Source organism: Aythya marila (genome assembly GCF_965140915.1).
Source record: "Aythya marila genome assembly, chromosome: 4".
Lineage (NCBI taxonomy): Eukaryota > Metazoa > Chordata > Aves > Anseriformes > Anatidae > Aythya > Aythya marila.
The window spans coordinates 58,222,720-58,246,373 of record NC_139045.1 but is presented as its reverse complement, the minus strand read 5'-3'; the positions used below and the strand labels follow the sequence as shown (position 1 = coordinate 58,246,373).

Here is a 23,654-nt window from a genome sequence, read left to right as displayed (position 1 = left end):
CAGAATTAGTTTCATGATTTCAGATCATATGCTTTCTGCAGTCAGCTTTGATAGGAAAGAGATCATTTCACTGAATTTAGTAAGTAATTTGTTCTTCCAGAACACTATGAGTTTGCCACTAGTATTCACCATATATTGTAGTGTCCAAGAAGTCACATAATCAACGAACAAACCCTGCCTGGAGCAGATTGTATGATTCAGCTTTGACCTTCAAAATCTAACTTGGTGAAGGCTACAGTTCCGCATAGCATTAGGTTATCTGGAAGAAGCTCCACTAACACTCCTTCCAAACATTCTGTTTTAGAGAAATGGCCACACAGTTTCTAATGTCGTTTATAGAAGTACTCAGGAACTGGACTGGTAATGTTATGAGAACATTCACTAACATCATTCCTCAAGGTATTTTTGTTGGTTTCTCAATCGTTTTTGCCTGATAAAAGAATCCCAATTCCTTGCTTATTGCTTCAGAAAATATGAACTAACTTAAATACTTGCTTTAACTTACACCTTGTCATAAGCCTTACAAAACAGAGAAAAGAATTGCCTAGTAACATCCCTTGAAGGAGGTGGCTGATTTTGCCTCCAAAAAGAATATGTCTCAGAATAATTTAAGAATAATTTATCATGGAAAAAGTTTCATCCTTCCATGTAAGTCACACAGTTGTCAAATTCAGTGTTAAATTTCTCATAAGAAACTTACATGAATGGCAGTCCCATTCAGTTAAATCAAACTGTTGCCAGAACATTCTGGCATTATAGACAGAAGTCAGAGTTTTGTATTGCACTAATAAACACCATTATCTAAAAATGTAAACAAGATAAAACACCAGATTATTAAGGCATCATTGAAAAAGCTTCCAACTTGTTGCTGTACACTTAAAATAGCCAAAGCAGACTTAATTGCCCACACAACTCTGAGTAGCTTGTTACTGAAGAGCATACCAAAACAACATACTATTTACCTTTCTTCCTATTGCTCCATTCTGTTTTTTTGGTGGAGGAGGTTCAAAAATCCTTTGCTGTTGCTGCGGAGGAAGGGTGGAGTACAACGGAATGATTTTGATGTCACCCACTTCAGGACCTAAATCATCAATTTCACGTTTTATCCTCTTGCAGGCTTCATCGATCTCCTGTAAAACAAGCATACGTGTTTTAAAACTCCATGAGAAAGTCAGTCTTTTATTTTAGAGCAACTAATGACAATTATACTAAGTCTACACTCAGAAGAACAATTACAATAATTTCAGTTTAAAAAAAAATGCAAGGTATTTGCTGAATTCCCAATCAAATTTCCACAGTGCACCAAGATACCTCAGCTTCTATACTCTAACGAACATCCTAATTTGCATTCAACATCCTTTTTCTTTTAGTCATGTTTCCTAATTAATTCTCTACAAATTGTACTAAAATTGAAATCTCTCACCCTGGAATATTAAACTGCACTCATGACCTTTTCAATTTTCACAATCTAGAAGAAATTGATGTGCAAGATATTTAAAATAAGCCAATTAAGCTTTAATGTCACGTATCAGTAATGCAATTATATGGAAGATTTGCTTCATTGTACCTAATGAGAACAAACACCTTTACAGTATAAACATGGATGCTCAAAATCAAACCTCTTAATCCAGTTTCAGATTTTACTTTAAAATTAACTGAAATCCCACTTAAACTCCAGAGCAGTCAGTGAAGTACTCTGCAAATGGTAGAGGCTTTACAGTTTTTACCTTTGTACAGTATTGCTAGGCTATTTTCTGACAAGCTCACCACACAGGATAGCTCCCAATTGCTTACATTTCAGTTTCGTTTTAAAACAAGAGCATTTAAGCCCACTAGGAGACCTACACTTACAGTGAGATTTAATGGAAAACAAACTGTACAGAAATTTAGGCCAACAATTAATGCAATTTCTTAATTCCAACTTAAAAGTTACAGAGCCTCCGCTGGTGTAACTCAGGTGCTCTCATGAACACCGTTATTCTGGGTGAACCACCAACAGCAGAACGAAGTCACAGAGACAAGAAGATAACAGTAAGCAGAAGAAAATGGCTACAACACATTCCAAGAGAAGAGGCCAGCCTTCCGTTGCCACACATAATTCACCAGACTGAAGTTACAGCAATGCTTAAGACACTCACACAAATATATAACTTCAATTATATATATACAGCTCTGTAAAATTACTGCTTTAAAGTCTAATTAGGGAAGCAAAAGCAGCTTCCATGCTAGAAGTCCTAAAATGCAGGTACTATCAAGAACAGATCTGTCAGATTTGGGGATTAACTTTCATTTGTTTTAAAAGAGACTTCTCACTTTTCAGCATAAGTGCACAGAGTGTTTTAAATAATCACAGACAGTATAATACTCATGTTCAGTACCGACCAGCATATATAATTACTGCAAACAGAGCAAAATAACAGTTACAAGGTCTACCTCTTTGATGTCAAAGTGTCCTTTAATAGTAAGCCTCATGCCAGAAGGCATTATCTTGCCAATTTGAATGAACTGCAGACATTTACAAAAACCCTTTTAAACAAAGGTGCACTTTGCCAACAAATCCAATATGCTATTTCATAACATAAGAGGCACGCAAGAAACTGAGCTGGAATGCCCCCTACTGGTTTCCTAGCAAAGAACGAATTTCTTTATAAAAATGTCAATACAGGTGGTTCTGCTGATAAACCCTTTTTGAAAGTTCATTAATAGCCTCCCAGTGAAAAGGAAAAAAACCCTAATGTACCTGACATATCATACATGGTAGTTCAGTAAATTAATAACTTCATATAATGGTCCTTAATGAAAAAGGCAGCATGTCAAAGTAAGCAGCTGACTACGCAGCCACACACTCACTCTCTCAAATTTGCACCTTTCAAAGGTTTGACAAGCTGACACTTGGACACCTGATAAAAATTAAATAGAAAATTAGACCATGTCATTCAAGAACACTGGAGTCAAATGCTAAAACAAGAAGTCTAGCACAGACACGAGCTCCTGATCTGAAGGTCCCTAAACTGTTTCAAGGAATCTGAGCAGATTGCACTGTGTGACTGGTAGAGCTCTGATACTGGACAGGGTGCTCAACCCTTCAGTTTTATGCCTGAGATAAATACAAGCAAGCAGTGACAAATAAGGGCACTGCACTCTTCAGGCCGTGTGTTCACAGTCACCTATAATCTTTGAGAAGAACAAGAAGCATTGTTACCCCCTAGAATTTCCCAATGCAGTTTCAAAATATCCCAGATCAGAATTCTACAATACTTCAACACAGCAAGGAGAAGAACATATAGAATCATTACTCCCTGCAGATTTGCAGAGATAACTGCAGAGCTCTCATTAAAAGCTGCTTGAAGGACACAAGTCAACAAAAGCCACTGCCACTCATCTGAAGACAACAGAAGAGAGCCCTGTAATACTGAAGTGCTTAATGAAAAAAAAAAAAAGTGGCAGTTTCCTTTTATTTACCCACTAACAGATTATTATCTGTTTCAGCTGTATGTTCACAACCAATCTTCAATTCCAGCATCAGCGTAAAACTAGTATTTGCCAGAAACCTTTCCAAAAAGCTATCCCAAACTACACAATCTAAAAGACGTGTGTAATTAGAACAGTTTGAAAGCATTGAGGATTCAGTTAAGTGTCAAAGATTTATTTTTATCACACACAAACATTTAAGTCTCACAACATGATGGGTATGGTTGAAGGCACAATCCTAACTTTAATCCTCTGAGGATTCAGTAAGCCTAATTCAGTAGTCTTGATTCTCTCAAGTGTCAAAGATATTTTTTTAAAATTAATGTTTGCACACTGAATCCATTACAAACCCCCTTGAAAAGGGATTAATCCACCCACACATAAGAAGAGCTTTTTCTTCTTGGAGGGAAAGGTAAAGTGAACTTGCCTTACACTTTGATGATGCAAGAAAACGTCCTCCAATAGCCCTGACAACCACACTGATACTACTTGAGGTACAGGGACAGAGGAGCCACAGTTACAGGCATGACTGCAGAGGGCTCTAGCACAAAGACCTGCTTCAGAATTAATCAAAGCAGAAGGTCTGCCACACAACAGGTGCAAGGCTTAGGCAGTGCTGGGGTTACTGAAGTGAACTTGGTCCTGGTTCCTCTCAAAACTAGACTTGTTAGGAGTATGAGCTGAGGAACAGTTTGCAGAGTCCTGAGTAGGCAAGCCTACTGTCTAAGCTAGAGTTTTTCTAAACTTCTTGCTTGATCCAGTAAAAATGGATTAACAATGTACTTATGTGGAGATAAAAAAAAAAAAAAAAGATTTGAAAGGTCTGGTTAAGGAAGTTTAACTGAACATCCCCTTCAACTAAAAGCTAACAGTCTATAGTTGTTTCCAACTCCCTATTTGTGAGGAAAGGCAATACTGGGTGCAGCACTCCTACAGGCTCTCCCCATATCTCCATATTCTCACATTATTCTCTGACTCCTTAAAATTGTGACAGTTAAGCTACAGACATCCCTCCCGGAGATGGATTCCTAAAGTTGCTACGAAATTCAGCATTATCTGTGTCCGTATAGGAACCGATGCTTAGCAGTGCCTTGTTTAGAAACCAGGACAAGAACACGCTCCTCGATTTCTTTGTCATTTATCTGAAGCAGTAGTGCAGCCATCTGTATTTTCACAAAGCAGTAAGTAGGGTACTTGCACCTCTCAAACCTGGCAAGACTTTTACTCCATCTCAACCCACTTTTCTGTTCAAAAGGTAGGCTGATGACTACTGCGTAAGAAAAAACGGTAATTTTTGTTCTTCTCACTGAAGCAGTGCTTCTGCACAGCTAGAAATGCAAGGGTTCAACAGATGAGAAGGAAAACACAAGTCCGAAGCCTGTGGACAAAATAAGCGCTGAATTCTCAGAACGCCAGGACTGATGTTCTGTTCCATTTTAACATCCAGTATATGGCAACAGCAACAACTGCTACTCACAGCAATTAAAAGCATGGTGTTTTCTTTATTTTTTTCCTTTCTCATGGCTGATGAGTACATCTACAAGTATACATACACACACAGGTAATCTCATTCACCCATGAACTGTATTAAATACTGAAGTAGCCATACACAAAACACACATGCATTTTGAAAAGGGTTATATATCTTGCAATATCAAGAAAGAATACCCAAGAAGTGCTTTCCAGACACCAAGTAGGTGTATTTAATACTTCCAGTTGTAGTCAAAATCAAGTACTCAGAAGCCCTTCCAACTGTTCTGTGAAATAAACACATTCAATGTCACCTGAACACTTCACTGCTACAATTTCTGGACTTACCATGGCAACAGACCTGGCTGCATTTACCTTCGTACAACGGGTACTGAATGCTCCCTGATCAGCAGCCTCTTACTCCTTTCCAACAGTTTAACTACAGAAAGCACCAGCTGCAGGTTCGTTTCTTTAATGCTCAAGATAGCCTTTTCACAGCCTGACCCCTTTTGTCTTCTTTCATCCTCTCTCCTTCTGCTCAGTGCTGCTCACATCCCTCACCCAAAGGAGGGCACAGAGAAACAGCCAGCTACAAGACAACACAGCTGAATTCCTGCCCCTTCCTTAAGGAAGGAAATCCCTTCCCTACCCCCCAGCCCTCCCAACAGTAAATACAAAGCCTTCCACATTGCATAAAGGACAGCATCAGGCAGAAGGTCTCCTCAAAAAGCCGGACAAAGGTAATTTGGGAAGACATGATGAAAAGCTGGTGGTATTTAAAACTGAGAGGGTCATAACCAATACTTCTGTGGCTTAGCTTCAACAGTATCACTAAAGGGGTTAGTGATAAGTTCCTAACCCATCTGACCCTCATCCCCCCCTTGATTTGTATTAGCAAATACTAACAGAACTAAAGCAAGACTGAATGTGTGAACAAGACTTAACATTATAGGTTTTGATTTTTTGTTTTTCTCCTGACAAAACTCATTTTTGAAGGACTATCTTCTAGGTATGACTTTTAAAGACGATCTGTGGCCATTTATTTTAGAAACACGTTGGTTCCTTTGGCTTGGTGTTCAAACACAGTTAAGAATGAGAGCCTGGGGAATAAATGAATCATAAATCAATACCTCCCCAGCTGCCCAAACTCTTCCTGTATGTCTGCACTGCTCACATGCATCATCTCACTAATATTTAACATCCTCAAGCTCTGCATCAAAAAAGTAAGGATTGGAACATATCATTAGCAACACACCTAGAAGGAGATGTATAAAATTAACCACACAAGAGACCAATTTTGCTTCTTATCATGGTAGAGTGCATTCCCCCCCCCTTATCTGCTCTTGAAAAGAGAGTCCTTATTACATTATTTAACCTGAATACTCAGTAGAAAATCACTTCCATTTCTTTCCCTGATGGTATTTATGCAGTAAAGAGGAGTTGCACTTACTGATGGGTTAGTATTAGCAAGAACAGAAACAGGAAGGGGTTATAGGAGCAGTTCTGCCTGTTATTGAGTTAGTGCAACAGATCTTTAAGAAGAAAGTTTGTGCTGAACAAGTACTCAAGATTCTTTCATAAAGTAGTTCTGCTGAAATGGCAGTCAAGAAAAAGAAACTCAGGAAGCCTAGCTAGAATGAACTTACCCAGTTCAATTGCCTCCTCTAAGCTACCAATCCACTCCAGTAACCTGAATTTCCTTCCCTTTGTCTGTATGTAGTAGCCATCCACGCTACCACAGCTGAGGCACAAACCTGCACCAGCACTACACAGCAGACCTACCTAATGACCAACAGGAAGCTGCCCTGAGCTGAAGGGCTTCAACTGCCAGCAAATGTTCTAGCTTAGCTGCTGAACTTGTGTATGGGAACATCCACTGGAGTCTGAGCAATGCCTGGGCAGCAGATTAACATCTGAACTGTACCACATTGCCTTTCAAGCAACTCTTTCTACAAAAAGATGGTGACTAGTGATGTCATTTTAAGGACATTTAATGGAACAATCTGAGAGCTCAGCATTCAAAGCAGTTGAATGGCTTTGTGAACATGGTCATTTGCAAGATTATTTCAAAAACTATTTCTTCAGCTGACCCTGTACCAGAGGACATACACCCACAAAGAATCCCTTGACACAAGCAAACCTCAAGATTGCCCCAGTTAGAATGTTCTTTTAAAGAGGGGATGCGGTCTAACTACAGCACTGTGCACAGCTAGATTCAGCCTCATCTTAGTAAGTGAACCAGGCAGACATTACTGCTTTTTTTCCCCTGAAGGAAACAAATACCAAAAAAAGCACAAGACAATTTTATCGTGTGTAAAATAAGGAGGGTGGGGCAGGGGGTGTAGACACCTTAGAGCATGCCCTCTTCTCATACAAGTTCTTATCACAGAGAGCACAGAGCCAGCCACATCTGGCTCTGATGACATGAACCTCCTGGAAACATTTTGTCCTGAAGGCTGCATGAAACTTGATCAGTTTCCCTCTTTCATTTCCCAGGAATGAATACAAACTACTACATTTTAAGAGGAAGAGAAAACAACAGCCACAACAAGAACAAAAAGCTGGATGTTTCAGGAGATGCTCTGAACACAGATTGAAAGAAAAAGGGGAGAGTGGAGTGTCTTCCAAGGGAGAAGTCAACACTTGACCATAGCTGAGAACTGCTCTGTCAACAAGTCACAACTGAACTTAGCACAATTCCACAAACATTTTAACTTGCTCTATTTGAAATACTTCATGTTGACATCTCAAATACATGAAAAGCAAGAGAATTTCTGCTGTTAGCACTGGAACACAAATTACTGGTGTTACTTTCGCAGTTTATGCACCTCAACTCCTCGGCACATTCTGCGTAAGGCTGAAAACAAGCCAGAGCCTGTGTTCACTGCAGCCCAGTGCACTTAACTGACTCAACCTTACTCAATCTCTACCACTGAGACAAAAGAAGTTGTCAGTTTTGACTTCAATTTCCTCCTAAGAAAGTGTCTGCTACTTTCACAGTTCTAGTGCTTAACCAACCTGTAAGAAAAAAGGTGTACCTTTAAAATAAATCCTCACTTATAAAACATTCTGCCAAAACCTCAAGTGTCCTCTAATGTGTTTTGCAACCATTTTCTACAACATCACCATTCCACCAACATCCCATTTTAAACCTCTCTGGAACACAGACACCAGAACCTCACAGCAATCTTTTCCAGTATATTTATCTATATTCGAGAACAGCGTTGATCTGCACTTCACATATCCAGATGCAGCTCGGATTCATCCTCCTACATACGTGATGTGTTTGGCTTTATGGAGAGAAGAACACTGGGGTGGCAGAGAACACACTCTGCATTCACAAGTGCCTAGGTTACTAAGTCGTGCAGACAGATCTGTAGTTTCCGGATCATTATTTCTGCACACTACCCCCACCCAATTTCATCTGTAATGATTTCACACCTACTCTCAGATTACTGATCTTAATGGAGTGCAAGATCTAATGCTGTTCTAACAGACCTCCAGGAGACAGTAAGCCTACAGCCTCTGAGATGCACAGGTGAGCCAATCTTGAGACATTTCAAGTGAACATCCACAACTAGACCACTGGGGTCTTTAATCACAACAACAGAACAAATTTGATACTGCCTGTTATCCAAGACAGACATGTTGTCTGAAATATAATTACATTCACTTATTTATGAACTGAATTCTGTCAGATTTTCCAGTTTCATCTCCTAGACAACTAAGACAAGACATTAACGTTATTTCCATCATCAGAAGTCTCCCTGGTACACCAGGGTGGGTGTGTGGTTGCGTTTACATCAGACAATCTTCCTTACTTGTATCCTGTGGGATACAAGTTCTGTTTCAAGATGTTTATTCCTAATCAATCCCTAAACAAAATTGCCCCCAAAAATCACAAAGCAAAGGGGATAAAACGCTTCAAACTTTCTCTACAGAAGCTAAACCAGACTTGAACTTCACCCTAACCAGCTAAATTCACACCAGCTCCAGGCAGAGCTGCTCCAGTGCCCCTGAACATCCATTATCTATGGATACATGGACTGGAGAACTCTAAATAGGAAAATAAAGGATGGTGGCTTACCAATGCAAGGTAAACACAGTGGTAAGGCAATACAGGGATATTACTATTAGATAAATTTATGCATAGGTGCCCCTACACCTATGTACACGCATGGTTTGGTAAAGCTTTTACGCTTATTATAAACACTACATCCTATAAGTTAACCCAGTAGAACTGAAAAGAATTTGTTTGAACTATAGAACAGAGTCCCTCTGAAGTAACAATGGCTACTAAAGGAATCTAGAGCCATAACATGAAAGCAGAGTGGTACTGATCCAGTCGATAACATCTGAAGAAGTGTTCCCCCCCACACCCCCAAATCTCCCATGTTTGCCATATCAAATGAATCAGAGCAATACATCACAGCTGATGCAGCAAGGACATCATTTCTAACTGAACAGTAAAAGGGCAAATATTTGTTCTTCATGTAAGATTAAAGAAGAAACCTTCATGTAAGGTTAAAGATAAGGTTTAAGATGCTTGACTTAGCATTCTGGTTAAAGACATTAACATCTGCAAGAACAGATATACTTGAAATGTAACATTTCAAGTGCTGAACGTATGGCAGGTGGAATACCTCACACCATTTCTGAATGGTAAACTAGAAAAGGAAACTAAACATTTCAGTCTATACAAGCCACTTAAAGCAGTTTCTATATGGAAAGATGGCTGAAAAAAGAAAATACCTCCTGTCCAGTAAGAAAGAGTAGAAGATCTCCTTCCTCTTCTTCACACATGTGAATTTGGATCACTGTTCGAATGGCAGCCTCCAGGTAATCCCTTTCTGGTTCTGGAGTATAGAATATCTCCACAGGATGGGTGCGACCCGGGATGGTTAGAAGAGGGCAGTTATCAAAGTAGATCTGAAACTTGCCAGCATCTAAAGTGGCACTCATAACTATAACCTGTAGGTTTGGAGGACGCAAAGCAAAGAAGTTACTCCAGAGGTTGACAAGGACCTGTAAAATGTTACACATACAACATAAAATAGCAGAAAACTAAACTTAACTGTTGACCATGATTCAGGCATGCTTTTATCACTTGATTACATAACTTCTGTTTCAAGGTGCAAAAAAAAAAAAAAACTAAAGGTTAAGCTATAATTACATCTTCCTAGTATTTCCTTCAATACAAAACGCGCTAGCACTTTTCCTAGTTATCTTCCGAATGTGTTCATCATTAACAGCTCAAGAAGACAGCTGATCTACATTAACTGACCTTTATAATCAACTAACAGCCAGCACACACATACCCTTCTTCAGCATGAGTAACTAGACAGGAGATGTTGCTGGGCTTCATCACTACTGACCTTCAAATCAGCTCTTTGTCTTACAACTTCTTTCAAAACTCCCATCAAGATATCAGTAGCCAGGGTTCTCTCATGAGCCTCGTCAAGAATTATAACACCATAGCGCTCCAGCAAAGGATCATTCATTGCTTCACGAAGTAACATACCATCAGTCATATACCTGAAAAATATACAAAAACTATTTTTATTAAGTCTGATATAGAATCCTCTTCCACATTATTCACTAGGTTGCTTGAAGTAAGCCTTGAATCAACAATCTTTCAAAAGAGATGCATTAGTAAACTATTTCCAACTGAGTAACAAACCCACTTCGAAGTTTCACATAGAAATTACTGTAGAATATAAATGAAATCTATGAGTAGGAACAAAGCTTAAAAAAAGGAGGGGGGGAAACAAGATTTGGAAACATTTATGAGTCGTTTGTTGACTATTACTGGCAGACTTCCAGGCCTACAATTACAGACAAAGAAAGGGAAGAATGCAACCGAAATCCTAGAGCTACTATTCCTGCAACTATTTATTCTCTACTATTTTTACTTTTCCTCCTCAGTACAATTTCTTTTTTGCACATGAACTTCATTCCCAGCTGTCAACCACTTCTACGAGCAAAAGGAGAAACACCATTTAAACAGGTAAGACTCATTAAATCACACTACATACAATCCTTTTTTAACTGATCATTCTGAGTGTCACCTGCAGATGATGTATGAAATGGGCCTGGCTGCACACACAAAGCAAAGGAATCTACAACAGCTGGCAACTAAAATGCTGGCAAACTCAAACTTCAGATTATGTGCCCTAGAGTCCGCCATAGGTCACTCCTGAAACTCCCTGGTAGTTCTTACTAAAGCACGCTAAGGAACTTCACCTCATGTAGTTAGTTACCACTGACAACTGCCAGCCAAATGGATAACATGAAGAGAAACTGAATGCTGAAGGGCTTTATTCTGAATAGCACTTTATTCATTAAAAAAAATACTTCTTCAGATCACTCTCTTCTTTATGGATAACTTTAAATCACTTCCATAGGGTCAAGAGATGAAGTGGAATAACTCATTTCTGAATCTATCGAAGCAAGCCCCCCACCCCAGGTTTCTCTCAGCTGATGTTACAGCTCCTCTCTTCTTTTACTCAGGCATTGGAGGTGTTTGCCCATAGGTTCACTCCCCTCTTCATTACTCCTTTCAAAACTTCCCTAACCCCCTTTACAGCCCTGTGATTGCCCCCACCCTCAAAAAGACAGTGTAATGCCTTTACCGGATAGCTGCCATACTTACTTCAGAATGGTTTTTGCACTACTGCAGTCTTCAAATCGAATAGAGTAACCAACTTCCTGGCCCAGCATTACATCCATCTCATCAGCGACACGCTGCGCCACGCTCATTGCGGCCACTCTCCTAGGCTGGGTACATGCTACTCCCCTCTTTGGTCCAGGTAACGAGCGCATGTAGTCAACACACCACTGGGGGATCTGTCAAGAATAAAATTCAGTTTTACATCTGGCTATTAGAAGCATGGTTAACGTATAACTACTGTATCAAATAAAGATATTTATCATTTTATTGAGATGACAACTGTATGCAGAAAACTATCCAGAGATGAGAGCAGACAATTTAGTTGGACCCAACGCCACTAAATAAAGCACGTACGTAACTGTCACAGAGGTTATCAAGGAAGCAAATAGTTTCACAGTATCTTTGGGTGTTGTTAGGTCAGTACCCCAGAGAGAGATTTAACAGCAGCCATTGTGCTTAAAAGCAAAAGATCAAAATTAGCACTCACAATTTAGAGATCCACAACATGTTAGGTATTTAAAGTTCTACAGTAAACAAATAGTACTTCGCAGCTTAAAAAGCACTGCTTATAAACACGCACATTAGGAAAAAAAAAAAGATACAGAACTTGGCTTAGCTATAAATCATAACAAAAACAAGTTTTAAGTTATGTTTATTTGGTTAACTCTTGTTCTTTGGAAATCTTATCCAACAGACAAAATCCCAACGTTCTGGTTATTAACACTCATTTGTCATACAGTAATTTTATTTTATTTATTTTTAGGAATTTGTAAATAGTAAGTATTGTCCAAAATAAGCAGCTTTTTCAGAAGAATTTCTAGGGTCACGAACAAGATTGAATGTTATTAACATTTTCTGTGTGATGTTTTATGAGGAGACAACTCTAGGGACAGCTAGTTTGAAATCTATAGACCACAAAATGCACTCCTCCTTTCTAATTGGTTTTAAAAGTATCCCAAAAAGCTCACACTTACAGAAAAGTGTGAGTGTTTGTGCACGGAACCAACACAAAACAATAGAAAGAGCTGTGTGGTTTCAAGTAACCTAGGAAGATCTTTCTTCTCAAATACAGTATTCCCACTGCAAAATGGGAGCAACTGAACACTAAGACTCATCCACATCAGACAAGCATAGACTGTAATAAACAGCTCCTTTTCTTAAAATGGAGAACATACTGCCATTATAAATACAAAAATAGAAAGCAAAGACTATGAGAAAGTGACAGGAGACCAGACTTCTAAAGAAAAAAGCTCAAATAAGAAATTATATTCAAACCTAAAAATAAGAGCAGCTCTTGAACACCGATGACGTGAACCTGGAATCCCACCCAGTAACACATACACACTTCCCAAGCACAGAGTAAAGAAATTGTTTCCCACATCACTAGGACTAACTCGAATGTAAGCAGATGAGGTTAACTTCAAACAGGGCCAATCCTGACATGAACTTTAAAGCAGCAGGTCAGCCAGGCCGCGCTAATAGGAAATAAAAACAACGGAGAGGCTGTTTTCCAGGTAACAACAAAACCTACAGCACTAGTGTCAAACAAAGGACAAAGCCTCTGCAGACTTCCATACGCTAATCTGATTTAGATGACCACCAGAATACTTCCAATGTCCAGCTTTAAGAGACACAAACACTAAGGAGGACTGTGACATACTACACTTCCTATTTCAGTCATGACCACTGCTGGGAATACACGGAACAATTCATATTACCCAGTTCTTATATAACACAACCAAGTTAACTTCATCTCCCTGACACACAAAAACACCTAAAATTTTCAGCAAAACCCCAAATTTCCTAGACAAGCAAGCACACAAGCATTTTCATCAATACTGAAAGAATGTGAAAGAGCTCAGTGTTAAGCACCCCTTAGCCTCAAGGACTTTTTCAGTGAAGAGAGGTTTGCAAATACAACCTCTATGAAAATAAGGCAGGTCCCTGCACAGAATGGCCTGTGAGATCTCAAATGAAAGCAGTGAGCTGTTAAAGGCCATTTAAGGCAAAGGGAAGATATTTTTTAAAGGGATGCTGAACAGGAAGGGAAAGAACACTGTTCTTTTGCCTGCTCTGAGCTACTTCAATCATTTCGAATTTTCCCCGTTAAAAACTACATGGTAAAATATTTTTCATTAATTAAAAATGGAGTCCAACTTTCACCCATGTCAACTCTCCTTTAGACTACAAGGACAGCAGGAAATGAAGCCATGCCCAAAGCAATACTGCTTCTAAACTTTACCTGTCTAATTCTTCAGTATATTTTACCAGATGGTATAGTTTAGTGTGTTTTGTTTTTTTAAATTTCAAGCCAGTCTTCGTGGAACAAGATTTTTCAGAAAGGTTTTATCCCCTATTGTTTTCACCGCAAAAGCCAAGCTTTCTCAAACCTGAATGCTCTACAAGACTGAAGGGAAAACCTGCACACAGCAAGTGGGGAAGGGACTTGACAGATGGCAGCTCACTTAAAAGATTATCTACTTCCATAGGCTCTTTACCATGAAACATAAGATAATCATTTCTGGAAAGACAATTCACTGCAGATTTCAGTGAATGCCAACCTTATACCAGATAACAGCACGCATAAGTAGTTCATGGACACATTCAGTTTCAGTATTAGAGGGTTTGGGTTTGTTTTTTTAAACAAAAAAATATTTATCTTGCTCTGATCAATGAGTGTAAGGAGATGGAAGATAAATAACCATTCCCCAGCTAGTTTTAAGATGGCACCTGATCACAAAAAGAGTAAGACAGCATCCCATGCAAAACAAGGATCTCCCTAGCCACCAGCAAGATCATTTTCAGTGTCACTGTCCTACAAAGGCACCCTCCATTGTTTAAAGATATACCCACAGCCTCATAAAGGAGTAACCCACAGGAAGCAGTGAAGCTTGTGAGATAGCTTGTATGCTTCTGGTAGCTTAAAACCCGTTTTTAAGAAGCCTTAGGTTTCTTACATCCTTCCCAAAAATTAGGTGTAAAGCAGTGACACAACTCAGTAAAAGCTTCATACCTTGGGAGCAATATGATAGAAAGCCATGTTTAAGCTGCAATCTCAAATGTTAGAACAGACCCTGAGATCTATGGATTTTAAGATCATGCAGAGAGAAATTTTGTTTCTGTGGCAGTGTTTTGTTTCTGTTGTTTTTTAAAAATGTGAATGTTCAGAATACCATCTCTTCCAAGTAACTGTGTAATCATTTTTTTTCCCCTGAAGAATCTATAAAAAGCTGGTCTCCACTGAAACATTAAAAAAGCAACACAGCCCTAAGGTACCTTCCAAGCAAGAAGATAGTTCTCAAAATGTGCAGCAAAAAGGGTAAGTAACACCAAATATTTCAGGCACACACACAAAAAGGTGTTCACTACACTGTCCTTTTACATTTTCCAAACTTCCAAATTTTATTTTGTGACTAAGTTCTCCAAGTCAGTTATAATCCATTTTATGAAGACTAAAATATCCTTCAGTTTTTCATTGTCTAGATAAAAGGAATTTAGCAGGTTACAGAACAAAGAACTTGTTTACATCACTTTACCACACAGATTTTAAACAGAAAATCAGAGGACAGTTTGAAGTTTTAAGCAGGTTTGTCCAGCTACACACAAAGTGATGTGCCTTTTCTTAAAATCTTCCCCATTTTACCAATCCCCACAGCTCTTAAGGACAAAGGAAGCTCAGCAGATCTGCTGTCCTTCCTTTCAGTGCTGAGAAAGATCAGGTCTGAATTGTTATCTGACATTCCAGTTTCCATTAAGTTCCCACCTGTAGCACTATATTTCATAGAACACTAACAAATGCTTATTTCTGTAACATTTTTCCTATTTTCAAACTGCTACCTACACAGCAAAAGGGCTGTAAATTTGGAACCATCACTTCAGTTTGTCAATTTGTACATTTCTGTTTAGCAGTTAAAAACTATCTTCTTCTACTACAAAGATAACTACCAGAGAGCCTGATAGACAGTAGATTATTAAAAGATGCTTAAAGATTCTTTTCACATACTTCTGCATGAAGCGTATGAAATATTCAAGTTATTTTTGCCCACGATTTGTGAGGTTTTTGCACAATTAATTTCAAGAAACCAAAGAAAGTTCTAACCCCTGCACTTAACAACAGCCTCAAGCTTTAAAAACTGCACCATCATGTAACTAAGAACTCACCTGTGTTGTTTTACCAGACCCAGTCTCTCCAACGAGTACAAATGACTGATGCCTAATCAAAATATCTGTAAATCTTTCTTTATATTCCCAGACTGGAAGCTGTAGCCGTTTTTTCAGGATGTCATAGTAACGAGGTGTATGTGGAAGATTTGTGAAAGGGTTAATACTGTGTGGAATCATTGCTGGTTTCATAGGTGGTAACCCAGCAGCAATGAGCGTAGAGTTAGATGCTGCTCGCAATTCCTTTTCCTTCTCCCTTTCTCTGTCACGATCTCTATCTCTGTCACGATCCCTGTCACGATCTTTCCGGTCATCGCGGTCTCTGTCCCGGTCACGATCTTTCCTAAAAGGAGTTAGAAAACATAGCAGAAAATTAGATACTTGAATATTTAAACGCAAAATAGGAATTTAAATACAGAGTGACTTCAGAGGTCTTTACTGCAAAGAGGATATAAAGCAACTATTTTTAAGGAGTCCTGCAAACAGTTACCTGGACGGACAAGCATCAGAGCACAACAGCACGCAGTGCACGTCAATTACTAGATACACCCACTGAACATGAGCACCGCTGCCACAAATCCTCTCATTATAGAGAAGACTGAACAAAGGTATCACACGGAGAGCATCATCTTCGCCCTCTTCATTTCATGACTACCAGTAACCTGCTGTACATTCTAGACTCCCCACAAGTCTTCCTGTCACTACTTGCTACTAGGATAGAAGAACTGCCTACTTAGCAAGAGAATTATGCCAACCGCAAAAAACTTAGAATCGAACTTCTTCAGGGTTCACGTATCATGTTAACATCCCACAATTACTCTGTAGATTTTTGTTTAAAGTCTTCCATACAATTATGACTCAATCAGAATTGATATACAGATTGTTGAACTTGAGATTTCCTCAACACCAGTCATTACGGTTGCACCGTCTTCTCCAGCATCACCTCCTGCCACCTACTTCAGCAATCAACATCTGTATTCCCATTTGTTACCACGCCTAAAACAACAGCATCTACAAAGCTGTAACTGTGTGAGTTGTAAAAATCTGCACGTTACCTAAACAAACGTCAATAACTATTTCACTTCCTCATCACAAAGAGGAATACGAACTTAAAGATATGTACATAAGGAGAAGCTAGATATTAACACTACAAGTTTGCTGTATTTGGTTCATTTTCTCTGAATTAAAAGTAATATACAAAGCTAAAATAAGGTTAGTTAAGAATCAAATAGGCAAAGGGGACATAATTTGTATTTAACCTCAAACAACCTTGAACTTGCCTCTTACCTATATCAGGAACACTCCTGCAACCACTAAGCCCCCAAAATAATGATTTTGAGAATGCAATGAAAAAACATTGTTTTCACTGTAAACAAACACTCAAAATTCAAACTCCAGCCTCAGTCTTAGACGCGCTTTCTGATTTTGAGGAGCTATGTACTCATTTTGCATATAATTTCACACTCCCCTACTGAACACTCTTACCCTCATCAAGAAATCACTACTTTCACCCTAAGAACTGTAACTACATGTTTTTAAATGGAGATCTAAAGCTTACTGTGATTCAGCACTTTGAAACGAGTCCTGCTTTATGAAAACACCCCGCTATATTTGAAACTAGGACAAACGAAAAGATTAGTGGCATTTTCATCTGCAAAACGAAGAACACCCTCATCGCCATTGTTTATGTAAACATGCGTGTGAGCATGCGTTATGTTAACAACTGAAATCCCCTCAGAAAGGCAAAGCAATAAACTGAATGAACACCAACTTCAGAATGAATGCAGATATAAACCTTTACAGGAATAATAATTAAAGGCAAACAGGACTTCCCCACTTATTTACCTGCACATACGCATGCCTATAATGAACAGAATTTTGTTGGTGTTTTTAACTACGCAGCTGGCATTGAAATGTAACCAGTGAAGTAATAAGGAAAATCCTGCATACAGGAAAGAAAATGTGCTGGGGATCCAGAAGGAGCAGCACTTCTCATACAAGAGAAAAATCTATGTAGACCTTATTTGCTCCCTCAATACTTTGACATACTATGGCTTCAGAGGTTGTCACACCTAGCTTTGAGAACATTCCTTTAACACAGACCCACTGAAAAGAAAGAAGGGTCCCAAAATACACTGGCTATTGTGACTGACCTAATTCACTTTTATACATATTTTCCCGAAGCTTCGGACGCTGAACTACCTAAAAATTGAGGGCCTTTTAGATCATTTGCTTGCATCTGAGATGCCATAGCTTCAACACTGCTTTTAATGTGGCCAAGCTAGAAATCTGTTTTTAGTGTGCAACAACAGGCAAATATTACAGAATTCAATATGTTTTTTTATGTTCTGGTAGGGAAAACTTACCCATTACAAACTGAAGGAATTAGGCTCCATAATGCTACCCAGAGTGGTTAGTGGAAGAGTCTAGTAACATGTGTCAGACAAGAATCAAGTTTTGAACTTGTAGTTAATAAGCTATTCACAATTAGCGTTTTTAAATATATGCATGTATTGGGATAAACAGGTGTATGGTCAGACAGTAACATTAACAAGAAATCAAAACAAGGGTGTAAAAGCGATTTAAGTATGGTAAAGCAAGGGTAAAGTGTGACAACCTGGTGAACAGCCCATTCATTGAAGGGAAGAACAATGCACACTACTGATGGCTTCTGTTGTTTTTCCCACTTGGACTACACACCAATGAAGAGCTAGAAAGAAAAGCCCTTCAGCAGCAGGCTGTTCCCTAGCTGTTTACTTAACCAGCGTGTCAGCAGCTTCCACAGAGCAGATGAAGTTTATCTCCAGGTAAGCTTCAAAGTGGCAGAAACCAGCACTCATGCTAAAAGGAACAGCCTGATGCTGTTGCCAACCCTTTCCTCGCATTGGCATGCAAACTTAGCAGCCCTGTGAAGAGCAAGCCCTCCCCAGACCCTTCCACCAACCTTAATTCTAGCCCCAATCAGTTTTCTGGTCTTCCAAACACTCTCCTGCAGCACAACAGTTGCCTTCTGTGCTGGCAGCTATTTGGCTGAGTTCACAGCATATATACAAACAATCTCAAGAACAAGACACTTGGTTAAACGGATGACAAATGTGATCTGGAATGGAAAATTGTGAACTCCCCATCTCTGTTACTTCATTTAACTCTTAAAACTGTTAACTTGTACAATAAAGTTAACCCATCCAGTTCAATCTACATTTCCAAGGCCAAAAAGTCAACTTAGAGGTTAACCAGGAGATGTTTCTGTTTTACAATGTTTACGATAGAAGAAGGGGAAAACTACATCTCAGCATAATGAAAGCACAAAATATATACCATGTCCTCAAGTATTTTATTTATATATATAAAATCTTCAGTGTTGATTATTTCACAGTAGTACTTTTTCCTAAAACCATTTCCAGTCTTCCATTATTACTGAAATTCAGCAGTCACATCCAGCTGCCTTGCATCAACAAGGGAAAGGAGGAATGGCAGCTATGCTGCCAAGTGCATTTACTGAACTTTCTAAAAATGCAACTTGGCAGCTCTTCATCTGTAAACTATCACATGTAAGTTACTTTTCATCCTTGCACTGAAAATACTGATCTCAAACACAAAAATGAACAATTAACGTAAAAGAATCAAAATTTAATCATGTTTGTTTTGTGCATGAAGCCCATCACAACCTCTATAATCAGGAGGAGTTTGTTGGTGATTTTTTTTTTGTTTGGTTATTTTTTGTTGTTGTTTTTGTCTGATCTGCTACTTGCAGTCACTTCCTTATCTCCACACATGCAGATGCAAAAGAAACACAGTAACACTAAATTAGAAGACAAAAAACAAAACTGACAAAAGAAACAAAGGACCAGGTAAAACCACTGTTGACCACAGTGGAAGTCTAAACATATCCAACAGAACATCAATGATATTTTCACCACTACTAAACAGACATGGCAGTAGTTGATTGCAGCTGATGCGAAAAACTAACGCTGTTAAATGCAGATTTCCACTTTATATGTAAAGAATTAAAAGAAATTAAACAGAAGGATGCATCCTACTAACAGCAACAGTGATGTTATACAACACCAACTCAACCATACTTGGGAAAAAAAATACCAGTGTAAAACCATGGTATGCATTTCACATAGCAGCATTTTAACAGAAAGTCTTCTAAACTATTTGCATTTTTCCTAGTATTTTTTTCTTTATGGATGATCCTTCAAGCCCAGAAGGTAAGGTTACAAGAACAACCACAAGCCTGTTGGCCTGGCATCACTGCCACGCCGGGTTGCACAGGCCTGAGTCGAAAAGGATCTAAACCCTACTTGGTAACTTGACACAACTTGTACATTGCAGCTCGGCAGCCCAGTCTGGATGCAAAGTACATGACTCCCCTGCATTTGAAGTAGTATCTACTCAAGGAGCTAATTCAGCTTAATCCAGTTTCAAACCAACTAAATTGCACAAAGGCACTCCGCATGGAGGAAGACAAGTACATGCACGCTAGTAACAAGAACCTCTCTGTATCTCAGCCTTCCGTATGCTGTAAAACTTAACAGCCCTTAAACAAGCCAGGACAATATAAGGTTACCGTGCCTTGTGCTTGTTGAACTCGGATCTCAAGGAATATTAGAAGCAACTAGACAACTCTGCTTATAATGACTTGGTTTTGGTCCTACGCCATTTCATGCTGCTTCTGATAGAGGAAAGGGCACAAAACCAGTGTCTGTGGAGGCTTTAGGTGCCATAACAGCCAAAAACTTCTGGGTAACAAGTTTGTACCCCTGTTAGGAACTGATTAGTTTTTACAAAATGGAAAGAGTTCAGGATGGCAGCAGAAACAATGCCACATAATAAAACCATACCAGAAATACAGAACCCACCAACACTCAAACAAGGAACTCCTGACCTGGGATTATCCATAGAGACGACCATAACAGCTGTACCACAACCATTTAATAGCCAATTGTGGCATAACCACTTGAAAATTTTGCTGAAGTCTCTACAAACAAAAAAGCATGCATATGCAACTTTTCTGGATGCACACAAGAGTTATGCAAACTGCTTGCAAATCAGGCGGAAATGTATTAAAAGAGATAAATAGCTTGATCCATTTAATTTAAAAAAAAAGATGATACTGTTCCTTCATACAGGAAATAGATGTTCAATAATGCACATAAATTTCAGTTTAGCAGAGGACAAATTCATTGAACTAGTGGCTAGAAACTGGAGCTACACAAGCTCGCCCTTAAGAAAAACAAGTTCTACTTGAAGAGCGAAGACTGTTTATCAATGAATACTAACTGTTATGGTGGACTTGTAGTTCCTGTGAGTTTTGAGATGAAAACTAGTCATTTTTATCAGATAAATATTCTTAATACTCCCGCCTAAACAACGCTGTTGGACTCCAGAAAGGGATTGATTCAGGGAAGTCTCAGGTGCTACACCAAGAAGGGTGGACTAAGTAAGAATAGCACTTCTTGCTGCTCCTTTCCTAATTAAGGATTTAGGTTTGGAGTCGTTGTGCCCCCACGAAAAGGGAAAGGAGATTGTGCAGAAAAGGCCGTAGAACAACTGTGAATAAGCGGATGGGATCAGCGCACGGCCTGTGCTCCCGCACTTCCATTAACCTTAATGAAAATCTGCTGGAAAAAAAGCAGTCCCGAAACTAACTTGTGCAAAACAAAGGAGGAAAACCTGTAACCCCCGGGGCCCACCAACCCCTCGGAGCCGAGCCAGGCCCATCCCCGCGGCGCTCCGAGGCTCAGCCATTAACAAAGGAGCCCCGCTCCTCCTCCTCCTCCAAGCACGGCCCGACCGAGCCTCGCGCTGACCTCTAGGCCCGCATCTCCCGGACCCCCCGAACCAGAAAGGAAGAAATCCAACAATAAAAAAATATAAAAAAGAGGAAAAATAATAAAAAAACACACAGCAGGCGGCGGGGCGAGGCACACAAAGCCGCCCCCGCGGCGCCCGGCCCTCCCGGGGCCCGCTCCCTTCCCCCTCCCCACGCGGCTGCGAGGCCTCCCCCGGGCCCAGGCCCCGCGCTCCGCCGCCCCCGGGGCCCTCCCGAGGCAGGCAGGGGCCGGGCCCAGCCCCCCGGCGGCGATGGGCAGCGGATGGCGGCGGGGATGAGGCGGAGGCGAAGGGGGGGGGGGGGGGACCACGACCACCGCGGGCCGCGCCGCCGCCGCTTACCCGTCGGAGCGCTTCTTGCTGGAGCTGTAGTCGTCCCCCAGGTCTAGGCGGTGGCGCTTGGACATGGCGGCGGCGGCGGGGCCCGGCTCTGCTCTCTGCTCTCCGCCCTCACCGGCGGCGGCGGCAGCAACGGCGGCGGCGGCGCCGCGAGGCCAGGCGCAGCGCTAAAATGGCGGCCGGAAGGAAGCGCCGGGGCCGCGCCAGCCGCGGGAGCGCTCGGCGGAGCCCGCCCCGCCCCGCCCCGCCAAAATGGCGGCGGGGGGGGGGGGTATCGAGGGGTGCCTCAGGGGAATAGGGTTTGGGAGCGGGTGTCCTGCTGCGGTCAGGCGGCGTGGATGTGTCTGTCCTACAAGGAAATTCCGTTTCTAAAGTCTCTAGTCTGAGCTGAAACTCCCACAGAGAGAGTTTACACCAGGATGACTACATCAAATACCCGTTTTAGACCCATCACACGCTTCCCTAGGTGCAATATTCACCTTGAGTGTAGAAAAAAAATACAATCTTTCACCGGTCACCTGTAGCAGAGGAAATGATTAGAAAAACCAGTGACATTCAAACTACAAGCTCTGAAAGCACATGCAGCCTTTCACTGTTCAAATGTCAATGATAACTATTCATGGCAATGTATTTTGTGAGGGGAAAAATTGGTCTCAAAGACACAGAAACACAGGTTTTGCCTCTTTCTCTTGAAGTTAGTTTTCTACTTCCTCTTGTACTTCATCTTCCATGCCTAAGATTGCCACTACAAGGGAAGCCGATGCTCATAGTAGAAGCACCTGTAGATGTGGTCACCGTTACCACAAGTTTTCTAGGGGTGAACACCACTACACTGTCATTTAGTAACACAATTCCTGAAGTAAAACAAGACATGCGAGTTAAAAGTGCTGTTTTCTCACTATAGTTAAAAGGTTTCGCTTTATACTTTGAGCTGTGATGCAACGCTTCCAGCCAATGTAACTGCCAGCAGCCTGCAGCTCTGGCCGGCTCCAGAAGGCCAGTCCGCAGAGTTGTTTCTGGTGCCCCTGAGTTGTGCTCCCCATCTCCTACCTCCCCTCAGCACCTTCCAAAAACTGGGTTAACCACCCAGACAAACCACGTTTGTCCTCTAACTGAAGGGTCAAATGATCCTGAGCAGGAGAAGATGAAGTCAGGCAAACGAGATGCCTCTAAATGACCACATCTTCAGGAAGCAGACCTTTCCCATGCTGGTAGAAGCACACTTAGTGCTTGGTAGACCAACCTCTGAGTTCACACAACCAGTTCCTTCAGCCATTTCTCCTCTTGTCCAGCACTAAGTCTCAGCAGCTGCCTTTGCTTTCAAAAACAGTCACTTCATACTTTAGCACAACTCTTAAAGTCAGTCTCTGAGAGCTTCCCGAAAGGCAAGAAACACATTTCTTGATACTTCATCAACTGTTCTGTTCTCTGTTGCTTCCCCTTTCCCCGTATATTTCACGTTCCCTAAGTGCCATTGTACTGGTTAAAATTCATACACTAGATAAGATAGAAATTTAAAGCACTTCCATAATATTACTGTATCTCTTCATCTAGGTACATTTGATGAAAAACATGTGCTCTGCAAGGCTTGTTCCCTGCTGTTCTTCCCTGCCTTTCTGCCAGAGATTACCACAACCTTTGCTTAGCTACTTGCATGAGCAGTCACTCCCTAAGTGTTTTGGTCAAAGAAACTGGGTTAGCTTAG

At 40.5% G+C, this 23,654-nt stretch overlaps 1 protein-coding gene across 1 annotated transcript in view; it reads right to left on the bottom strand.

The window, feature by feature from the left end:
• DHX15 (DEAH-box helicase 15) overlaps positions 1-22,124 on the bottom strand; it is a 45,307-nt gene extending 23,183 nt beyond the window's left edge. Inside the window, exons 1-6 of the mRNA XM_082758713.1 lie at positions 21,953-22,124; positions 15,773-16,115; positions 11,594-11,787; positions 10,317-10,476; positions 9,694-9,912; positions 963-1,130 (exon numbers count right to left, since the gene is read on the bottom strand). Coding sequence (XP_082614839.1) covers positions 963-1,130; positions 9,694-9,912; positions 10,317-10,476; positions 11,594-11,787; positions 15,773-16,115; positions 21,953-22,017 — 1,149 coding nt within the window. The 5' untranslated portion in view covers positions 22,018-22,124. The remainder of the gene's footprint in view (positions 1-962; positions 1,131-9,693; positions 9,913-10,316; positions 10,477-11,593; positions 11,788-15,772; positions 16,116-21,952) is intronic.
• Positions 22,125-23,654: the final 1,530 nt, after the last annotated feature.